This window comes from Amborella trichopoda, chromosome 6 (assembly GCF_054954075.1).
Source record: "Amborella trichopoda isolate Santa Cruz 75 chromosome 6, AtrichopodaSantaCruz75HAP2 v2.0, whole genome shotgun sequence".
Classification (NCBI taxonomy): Eukaryota; Viridiplantae; Streptophyta; class Magnoliopsida; order Amborellales; family Amborellaceae; genus Amborella; species Amborella trichopoda.
This window is the reverse complement of record NC_142341.1, coordinates 14250261-14261704: the sequence shown is the minus strand read 5'-3', so window position 1 is coordinate 14261704 and position 11444 is coordinate 14250261. Positions and strand designations below refer to the sequence as shown.

The following is an 11444-nucleotide window of genomic DNA, read 5'->3' as shown; positions in this document are numbered from 1 at the left end:
TAAAATTACCTATTTAAATAATATTTTTTTTAAAAAAATTTTACTTAACGATAAAGTTATCTATTTAAATAACTTTTTAATAAAAAATAATAATTATTTTGATAAATACACCCATCACAACCCCTTACTCACTTATAAATTTTGGATTTTGAGGAATTGTTAATTCTTGAAAAACCTCGATATATATATATATATATATATGAGAAATCAGCGGCGCTCATTCAAAAGGGTGAGAAATCAGCGGCGCTCATTCAAAAGGGAAAATGCAGGCTTTGGAGAAGGGAAACGCGCTTTGGAGAAGAGAAACACGGGCAGGGTCGGCCTGCGAACTCCCGCCAACACTCCCACCTACTGTGCAGAGATGGCAGGCCTACCAGCCTCGAGCCCTTCTCCTACTCCATCTCTCTCTCTCTACTGATGCATCCAATCCGTCTCTCTCTCTCTCTTTAAACCACATGATTTCAAAAACCATTCCCTTTCTCTCTCTAAAACCAGAGGACCCCTATCTCTCACTCGCGCCCAGTTTCTACCTGCCTCAAGCCCATCTCCTACTCCATCTCTCTCCCTCTACCGATGCATCCACTCCCTCTCTCTCTAAACCGCACAAAACAAAGCCCATTCCTTTTCTCTATCTAAAACCAGAGGACCACATGAAAACAAAAACCAGTTTCCTTTCTATCTTTTACAAACTACAGGAGCCCTAATACACCCTCTGCGCCTCTCATTGGTGAATAGAAGTGAAACCCTTATCTTAATCGTAGTCACACAGGTACGAATAGAACGGATTGTTCATTTTTTTTGTTTTGAATACCCTGTGATACATGTTTCAGATTCAATTGGTGAGCTATTTCTTTTTTAATGGCAATTTTTTTTAATACATTGGTGTAAGTCTACCGATGGGCTTGAATTTGATTCATATGTTCTTATCCTATTTGTCTTTCATCACCATTTTGAAGAGCTACTTCTTTTTCAATGGCAATTTTTAATTTAATACATTAGCTGTCGCATTATCATTGTTATTTTAATGGAAATTGTTATTGTTGAAGTTCACATCATCCTTGACATTTCAATGGAAAAGTATAATGATGGGACTGAATTTGATTCACATGTGCTCATCCTATTTAACTTTCATAACCATTTATTAGGGCTATTTCTTGTTCAGCGACATTTATTCTTAATTCATTAGTTGTCCCATCATTATTGTTATTTCAATCGAAAATGCTACTGATGAAGTTCCTATTATCCTTGATATTTCAATGGAAAATTCTACTGATGGGCTTGAAGAATTTTGAGTATGTTGTGTACTTTATGCACAATGTGTGATGTGATGGGCTGATGAACTTGTCAATTTTGGGTTATCTTAATGCATGGTTTGCGGACTATGGGTTGTGGTTCCTAAAAGTGATTATATATGCCGTAATGTGTAGGTGCACTTAATAAGCTATGATGTCTAATCTAATGTTTAATGCTTATACACATTACTTTAAGAGTTAAGTTCAAATTAATGGAGTGCACCCCTGTTGTCTACAATCGCTTTGAATATGGTTGATCCTATAATGGAAGCAAGATTACTTGAATAGTTAACTAGGAGTGTTGTTATGTTTATATAAAGGTTTGAATACATATATTTATGTAGTTTGTTTTTCTACGTAGGGTTAGTTGAAAGACTTAGATGGATCGCACCGTTTCAGATTGTGTGTCATCTCCCACTTGTGCAATTGGAGACAACATGGGTGACACAAATGAGCCCATGGCAGGTTCCTTATCTTGCAACCCCTCTTAGAAAATTTACAGAAATACAAGATGGAGAACCTAACGCCTCAACCAAAGGCTTAGAAACAAATGTACCCTGTATAGGAATGAAGTTCTCTTCAGAGGAAGATGCAATTGACTATTATAAGGCTTATGCATTGGCCAAAGGCTTTGGTTTCCAATTGGGCACTTCCCATAATAATAAAATGTGAGAGGCTTATTAGAGAAATTAATTGCTCTAAGGAAGGATTTCACAAAGTGAAAGAGCAAGTCAGTGGAAATGTACTCCCTGAATTAAGGTGTGGGTGTAAGGCTAAGCTAGGACTCAGTAGAAAAGCTGACAATGAGTGGGTTGTGATTAGGTTTATTGATGATCACAATCACGATCTAGTTAGTTCAAGAAAAGCTTGTCTAATTCACAGCCACCGAACGTTGTCTAGTGCCACAAAGTTGATGATAAATTCAATGAGTTCGGCAATGGTTAGGCCAAGACATATTCATGACATATTTATAGAGCAAGCTGGAGGGATCGAGAATGTTACATGTACGCAAAAAGACATCGAAAATGAAATTGCTAGTGCCAGAAGAAAACTAAGAGGAGAAGATGGTAGTCTAGTTATACAATGGCTCTATTAAATGAAAGAATCAAACCCATTTTTTTTCTATAGATTGAAATTAGATAAAGATGGTCACATTCTTAGCATCTTAAGGGTAGATGCCACATGTAAAGTTTTTTATCGATGTTTATCTGATGTGGTTACATTTGATACTACATATAAAACAAATACTTTTAGTATGTCCTTTGCTCCAATACTTAGTGTAAATTACCATTTCAATACAACTTTATTTGGATTTGCACTCATATTTGATGAGAAGATAGAATCATTTATTTGGGTATTTGAAAATTGGTTGGAAGCAATGGATGGAGAACAATTGGGTGTTATTATCAATGATCAAGACCATGCAATTTCAGCCGCAGTGAGACAAGTTTTTTTACCGTAGTGAGCATCATTACTGTAAGTGGCATATACTATTGAAAGTTAAAGAAAAACTATGTCATGTCTTGCGCATGCATCCTTCTTTTTCAGATACTTTTAGGAGTTGTATAGCTAGCCCAACAGTAGAAGAATTTGAAAATGGATGGAAATTGATGATTGAGAAATATGAGTTGGAAAGCAATGAATGGCTAAATAGGTTATATGGTTGTCGCATGCAATGGGTGGATGCATACATGCTAGCCCAATAGTAGAAGAATTTGAAAATGGATGGAAATTGATGATTGAGAAATATGAGTTGGAAAGCAATGAATGGCTAAATAGGTTATATGGTTGTCGCATGCAATGGGTGGATGCATACATGATTGGCAGGTTCACAGCGGGTATGACTTCTACCCAAAAGTGTGAAGGGATGAATAAGCTTTTCAATATGTACTTGACCTCCAAAACAAGCCCATGTACATTATTGAAAATGTGTGCCACGGTGCAAGATAAGAAGGTACGACAAGAAAAGGAAAACGACTTAAATGACATTACAACTACTCCAATCTTAAGAACAACTTTTTTATTTGAGTCACAGGCATAAAAAATTTATACTAAATTTTTTTTGAAGATATTTGTGGGAAAGGTTGCCAATTGTATGAATTTGATGAGTGAGTTAGTTGATGAAAATGGACAGCTTGCCACTTTTATGGTGGCAGATATGGGAACAGATCTAGATCATACTTAGTGGAATTCAATCCCCACGAGAAGAGAGCTACTTGCAGTTGTCACTTATATGAGAGGATGGGCTTCTCTGCAGGCATGTGTTGCAGATTTTTATGATGAAAAATATTTTTGAAATCCCGCCAAAATACACAATGAGGTGTTGGTCAAAGAACGCAAAGAGTGGGGTTTTTGTTGATGAACGAGGCAAAGAACTTCATGATGCATCTACACTACCACTTTCCATTCGATATAACGATGTCATGTAGGCTGTTTGATACCTTGCTGAGTGTGCGTCAGAAAGTGTGGAGGTTCATGAATTTGTAATGTCTTTAATACATGATGATATCATTGAGGTCAAACAATAAATTCGGTTTTAAGCGACGCCCATAGGTTGACACTATGAGCCATGTAAATGATGAGAAGAGTGCTACTAGTTGTAGTGACACACCAAATGGAAATTACAACTGCAAGAATGTTCTTAATCCTCCACAAGCACGGGGAAAGGGACGGCCAACAAATGCAAGAAAAAAAGCTCGATCAGAGGGATGGAAGCCAACGGAGAAGTCTAGGAAATGCGCAGTTTGCCAGGGCAGTGAGCATGATAGAAGAAATTGTCCATCATACGTTCGTGAAAAGTAGTAACACATACCTTTATATTTTTTTGATTTTTAATTGTATAAGCATTTTCAATCTAGATGTATTACCATTTTAATTGTATAAGCTTTTTCAATCTACAGGGTTATTTCCAAAGTCCACCATAAGATTCTGTCTCATAAGAACGTGGGACATGAGCATTGACGGTAAGCGGCATTATGTATTATGCATGTATGTATGAATTATTTCCAATATTTTATTTACTCAGGGTAAGCAACATTATGGTAAGCAACATTATGTATTATGCATGTATGTATGAATTATTTCAAATATTTTATTTACTCAGGGTAAGCAACATTATGGTAAGCAGCATTATATATTATGCATGTATTTATGAATTATTTCAAATATTTTATTTACTCAGGGTAATCAACATTATGGTAAGCAACATTATATATTATGCTTGTGACCAGATATGGATTGCTCTTTCAGGATGTCATTGGTTGGAACATCAGCTTAAATACAATATTAGAATATCAGGTATAAACTAAATTTTTTATGTCTATCATTCTTATGAATTTTAATCTTTGTTTGACCTCTCTCTCTTTCTTAAGAATTTAATCATTGTAACCTCTCTCTAAAGGTTTCTCTCTCTCTAAATTCCAACAGGTCCTCATTCTCTCTCCATGTATTCAATGCTATTATCATTGTGCATTTTGGTAAAAGATCAATACTATTCTTCTTATTGTAGGTCGAAAAGATGCTCCACAGAAGATGCGGATAATTTTTGCCAAAGATTCAAGAGCAATTTTTTGTGGTAAAATCTAGTATTGTAATGGACATATGTGTGGTGAATGTGGTGATTGTGTTGTATGGAAATGGGGCAGTAAAGAGCCATTTTTTTGGTAAAATTAAATTCTGTATTAGCTATGTGTAGTGAATATGGTGATTGTGTTGTATAGAAAAGGCGGCAGCAAAGAATCATGTTTTTGGTAAAATCCAATATTGTAATGGACGTATGTATGGTGAAGTATGTCTCATGACATCAATCTGGAACCTGAGAAGTCAATATGCTAGTTAGTCTATATCGAATTTATCCGGCCATATCCTTGCATTTTCTTGCTAATGAACGTGGGAGCCTATGGAACGATAGTTTTGTTGATACATGAATTATATGTGGGAGAGCACTTATGCACTGTATCACTGTCTTTGTGTCGTATGGTGAAGAAACATGGGTGTCGGTTTGTGTCGTGGCAGCAAAAACCCAAAATTACTGAAATGAGTATGCATTTGTTGAGTACAAAAAATGGGTATTGTATAATGTTTTTAAAATCATACTCGAAACATAAATTCTTGCAATAATGTTTGTAATAGTTCATGTTTGTAACGTATGCAATGAATTCTTTCATTCTACTGCATACTTTCTATGCACAAGTTTATAACTTTCTACTTCCTCTTTTGGATGCAAACTGAAAATACATTTAATAAGAATGTCTTTTCATGGATAGGTCCTGATAAACATGGATCAATGTGCATCTCAAACAAATGGCCACAAATGGAAGCCAACAATGTGACAGTGCAGAGAGAGGAAAACAAAGTGAGAGTTTAGACACAGAAAGTGTAGAGAGAGAATAAGAATGTGACTGCATACAGGGAGAAAGTGCAAAGAGATTTACTCTGCAGTAACAATCTGTAGAGGGAGAATTCAAACACATTTCAAGGTAGTCTTCTACAAGCACGCAATTCATATCGACTGAAATTTACTCTAATGTAAATCCAATATCGACACCAATAACTGTTTCATGGGTTGTGAGACCAACTATCTAGCGATATCACATACTTTTAAACAAAAGTAATACAAACATAATCGCATTCATTACACACAAGAAAAATATACTGTTGCATCCGCCCTAAAGTATCAACAATTTATTGTTGAATGACCATCAGTTCAGGCTTGACCATAATATGCTCTTCCGATTCTTATATCTGATTGTTTTGATGTATATCACGGTGCCTCAGCTTTACATTATAATTCATCCCTTCCAAATAATCACCATACCATTGACAGCTTTACATTATAATTCATCCCTTCCAAATAATCACCATACCATTGAAAAAATGTACAATTTGGACATCGGTAGTACATTATTCTTAGGTTAGATCGGGAGCTTGATATACTTAAGTTGCATTGTAAGTTGCACCGTGGACAGGTTCGCCGTTGATATCCTCCAGCACTAGTGGAAATTGATGACATGCTATGTACTTCAAAGGTGTAGACCTGAATCCCAATTTCATAAGAAGTAAACAAAGGAAATTAATTATTTACCCCAGATAGCATGAAACAATGGAAAAAAATTCTTACACTGAGTGCTTTTCTTTCAAGTCAAACAATTACAATTTGCAGATTAAAGAAATAAGCATATTCAAATAAAATATGCTTGCAAGTAAACAATAACAATTTATACATGATGCGTATAGTAGGAATGAGTAGGTACAGAAGAAACAATGGAATCATGTGGTATGGTTTGGCGATCCAACAGAAAGGCTAGCAGATAATACAAACGACCAGCACGTCAATAGCTCAAGGTTTTGGAAAGAAACCAATGATGCTATACATTCAATTAATATAGATATATACCTTCAAAAATAAGGTATACTCTCCTTGTATATAACATACATAAGACAACGAATAAAATAAAGAGATTTCAATCACTAATATATACATTCAAGCAGATGAGCAACTAGAGCAAAGACAATGCCAATGAACGATCTATGGAGGGAATTGGTGAAGACATCAACACCTGGTGAAACATAAATTACATGGTACGGCATGATATGCAATTCCTAACATATTTTCCTCTTTAATACATAGCATTCATTGACAACTAGAAAGAATACACGCATCAAATTGCATCAAATATATACAACGTTCAAAGAATACTTTGACTCTTTTTGATATTTTATTTTCAATTTATTTTCTTTATCGAACGAATATAATTTATATCAAGCTTTCTTCTCAGCTTAATGTTCTAGAGTGATTTGCAGAATGCAACTTGCGGAAATTTTACGCTGCTATGTTGGAAATTGCATCATTGTTCTTGCAATTTACAAATTGATTGGTGGCATCCAAAATTAGTAGTTTGAAAAAGAGATTCAACTTCTGTGACATTCGGTGGAAATCTTGGGCTTGTTTCCTGAGAAATTTTTTATTTATGAATTATTAGGGAAATTTGGACTGTGCATTGGTGCATACTTTTGATTTTATGTTAATAGTATTGTGCTAAGGTTGGTTTGTGGCCATATGTTGGTCCCTTATGTCTAGTCTTCTTTTGAGTTTCATATGCGAAAAATCAGAAAGTAAAAAGGCTTAGTTTGGGATAGTCAGACATTTAAGTGAAATTTCTGGTTATTGGATTTGGAATTGTGATGGAGATATCTGCAGAAAATTTCCTTAATATAATCCTTCTAAAATTTTCTATCAATAATGAGTCGTGCTTTATTTGATTGTGAGATATTTTATTCAATCGTGATTTCGTATTTGATCATTTATTTCTTTGCAACTTGTTTGATACATGGGATGGTCTAAAGGGCTTGTCCAATGTGGAGGTAATGTAATTTGAGAGGGCATTTTGTGTTAGTTATTGCAAATGTATACCTCAAATGCATCATATTGCATCCAATATCGCAGATTTACAGCATTAGAACTCCAAATTTTCAAAGCAAAAAAACGAGATTTACAGTATTAGAACAAACATCCTATTTTTCATAGCAAAAACGCAGATCAGTAATGAATACCTCAAATGCATCATAGAAAAAAAACCAGATTTACAACATTAGAACTCCAATTTTTCAAAGCAAAAAAACCAGATTTACAGCATTAGATCGAACATCCTATTTTCCATAGCAAAAAACGTAGATAAGTAATGAATACCCCAAATGCATCATAGAAAAAAAAACCAGATTTACAGCATTAGAACTACAATTTTTCAAAGCAAAAAAAACCAAATTTACAGCATTAGAACGAACATCCTATTTTTCATAGCAAAAAACGCATATTAGTCATGAATACCCCAAATGCAAACCCATCTCATTGGTTTTCAAACCAATAACCCATGTCTATAAACCCATCAAAGGGTTTTCAAAATAAAAAAAAAGAACAATGAGAGGCGCAGAAGGTGCATTAGGGCTCCTGTAGTTTGTGAAAGATAGAGAGGAAATAGGTTTTTGTTTTCGTGTGGTCCTCTGGTTTTAGAGAGAGAAAGGGAATGGGTTTTGTTTGTGTGTGGTTTAGAGAGAGAGGAGTGGATGCATCGGTAGAGGGAGAGAGATGGAGTTGGAGATGGGCTTGAGGCAGGTAGAAACTGGGCGCGAGTGAGAGATAGGGGTCCTCTGGTTTTGGAGAGAGAAAGGAAATGGTTTTTTGAAATCGTGTTGTTTAGAGAGAGAGGGATTGGATGCATCGGTAGAGTGAGAGAGATGGAGTAGGAGAAGGGCTTGAGGCCGGTAGGCCTGCCATCTCTACACAGTGGGTGGGAGTGTAGGCGGGAGTTCGCAGGCCTACTCTGTCTGCGTTTCCCTTCTCCAAAGCCTACGTTTGCCCTTTTGAATGAGGGCAGTTTTTAAAACAGTTAATCCCACCCGTTGGCGCAACACAGCCAAACGCACGAATTCGCCCATCCCATAATTTCCATATATATATATATATATATATATGGCCTTTTACCAAGTTCATTGATATTACTAAAAGTTATTCAAAAGAAATTATATTGCCAAAAACGCGAAGTATAGAAAAAAGAAATACACCCTTTAGCAAGATAGTTGGCTGTACCATTGGTCTCCCTATAAACATGTACGTAAAAGACGTCACACCATTTGCCGTCAAATCCATCACTTGCAGCCACAAAGATCAAAGTTTCGAAGGGATTTTCTGCTCTATTCTACACCATCTAATCACATTTAAAGAGTCCCCCTCTATTGTTCAGCTAGCTCCCAAATTTTTCTCAATGAATATCTTCAGGCCACACAATAAAGTACTTAATTCTGTAAAATTAGCCGTAGCATTTCCAATTGGTCCAACAAAAGAGAAAAGTATATTACCATTACCATACCAATCTCGTAAAATTCCACCAATACCAGCTTGCCCCAGGTTACCCAATGAGCTTCCATCACAATTGAGCTTAAAGCTACCTGGACATGGAGCCATCCAAACACTACTTAGTCTCGATTTACTAAAGCCAAGTAAGAACAAATTATGCAAATTGGCCATCACATCCACCTTACAAATACCCCAACCTTCTTTATTCACAGACAACCATGACCAGATTATGGATTTACAAATATGGATAAGCCTTTCATAAGGGCAAGCTACTCCATAAAAAGTCCTTCGATTTCTTTATTTTCAAACTTCCCAAAGAATAGCTCCTATTGTAATTTTTCAAACAATTCGTCATGTCTTCGTACAAAATGGACTTTTAGTGAAGACACAATCTCCCCGACAATTTGTGGAAGTGGCATTAGGATGCCAACCATCCCAAAAAACCAATACCACAACCTCACAATAAAAGAGCAATGAATAAAAAGATGTGCTATAGTCTCACCATCCTCCTTGCAAAAAAGACATACATTTGGAAGAATTTTTCCCCTTTTAATCAGATTATCAATCATCATAATTTTATCATGCGTCGCCTACCAAATAAAAATATGTACCTTGTGTGGGATCAGCTATTTCCAGATTTGTGTAATGCATTACACACACACAGATATATATATATATATATATATCTAATGCAATGGTTGTATCATAGTATAATACAAAGACACTTTAAGAAAACCATGTTTATAGTATTTATATGACTCTAAAATTTTACACACTCTCTTCATTTCAATAATCAATCCCCCCTAAAAAGAAAAGTTTAATTTGAACCCTAGATATGGTCAAAATGAGTTCTCTCCAAAAACCAATATAGACCATTCATTTTGTGAATTTCAAGATCTTAGCCTTTATAGACTCAATCTTTTTTTTTTATTTTTTAACATTGTTCATCTAATGATAATAAAGCCATTAAAAAAAAATTAGAAATGAAAAAATCATTCTAAGGCCTAGATCTAAGCATCTCACCAAAATGAATGGCCTATGTTAATTGGGCTAAAAAAATACTTTCTAGGTTGTGTATTCAAATTTTTATTTTTTGTGATTGTTCATTAAAATAAAAGGAGTGTATATTTCAAAATTTGGATCAAACAAATGGTCATAAGGTGGTTTTTAAAGGTTGTTGCATCATATTACTATACAACCGTTGCAAGAAATCATTGCTCATATATATATATATATATATATATATATATATATATATATATATATATATATATATATATATATATAAAGTGATTTCATGTAATGATTGTATAGTAATATAATGCAACGACATTCAAAAACCATGTTAGTGCCATTTGTTTGATCCCAAATTTTAAATGTACACTCTTGTCATTTCATTGAACAATCACAAAAAAACAAAATTAAAAAATTCTCCCTAGAAAGTGTTATTTTAGCCTATTCAACATAAGTCGTCCATTTTATTAAGGTATATAGATCTAGGCCTTAGAAGGATTTTTCTATTTTCAAAATTTTAGATGGCTTTGTTATCATTAGATGAACAATGTTGAAAAAAAAAAAAAAATGGTTTTGATTTCGTAAAGGCCTAGATCTTGAAATTGATCAAATAGATGGTCAAGATTCATTATTGAAAGGGACTCATTTTAAACATATCTATGATGCAAATTCAATTTTTTTTTGTTTTGAAAATTGACTATTGGGATGAAGAGAGGGCATATGCAATTTTTGGGGTGATACAAATGCTACAAACATGATTTTTTAGAAGTGTGATTGCATTATATTACTACACAATCGTTGAAATCATTTCCCTTTATCTTTATATATATATATATAGGAAAAAGAGATGGTGCGTAGCCTAGTGTAGATAGCTAAATGCGCCAACAGCCCAGATTGAATATGGGCTGATCTGACGATCACGGATGCCCGGTAGTGTCCAGTAGTGTTTGAATTTTAATTTTTTTTTCTACAAATAAAAAATGACTTGAAATTTAGATCGTGTGTTCATAAAAAATAGACGAATATATGAAAAATTTTTAAAATATATTTTACATGAAAAATATTGACCAAAATACCCTCGTAAAGTTTTGGAGGTATTTTGATCATGTTTTTCTTGTAAAATATATTTTTTAATATTTTTCGTAGATTTACCTGATTAGAAGTTCCAAATTTCAGGTCATTTTGATTTATAGAAAAAATAATAAAATTCAAACACTACTAGGCATCCGAGATCGTCAGATCAGCCCAGATTCAATCTGGGCCGTTGGAGCCTTTAGCTTATTTAC

General features: G+C 34.5%; 1 protein-coding gene across 4 annotated transcripts; it reads left to right on the top strand.

Annotated features, from left to right (window-relative positions):
- The first annotated feature begins 450 nt into the window (after nucleotides 1–450).
- LOC110007630 (uncharacterized) lies at nucleotides 451–8635 on the top strand. Of its 4 annotated transcripts, XM_088869774.1 has the most exons (6): nucleotides 451–769; nucleotides 1654–4090; nucleotides 4193–4255; nucleotides 4542–4589; nucleotides 4801–4866; nucleotides 5558–8635. In XM_088869774.1, exons 2-6 carry the CDS (start codon nucleotides 3868–3870, stop codon nucleotides 5656–5658), a joined length of 501 nt encoding a protein of 166 aa, XP_088725900.1. In that variant the 5' UTR covers nucleotides 451–769; nucleotides 1654–3867; the 3' UTR covers nucleotides 5659–8635. The 4 variants fall into 4 exon arrangements, 2 of the variants coding, with proteins under 2 accessions (XP_088725900.1, XP_088725901.1); XM_088869775.1 differs by lacking the exon at nucleotides 1654–4090; XR_016057780.1 differs by lacking the exons at nucleotides 1654–4090; nucleotides 5558–8635 and having other exon boundaries at nucleotides 4801–5047.
- The last annotated feature ends 2809 nt before the right edge of the window (nucleotides 8636–11444 follow it).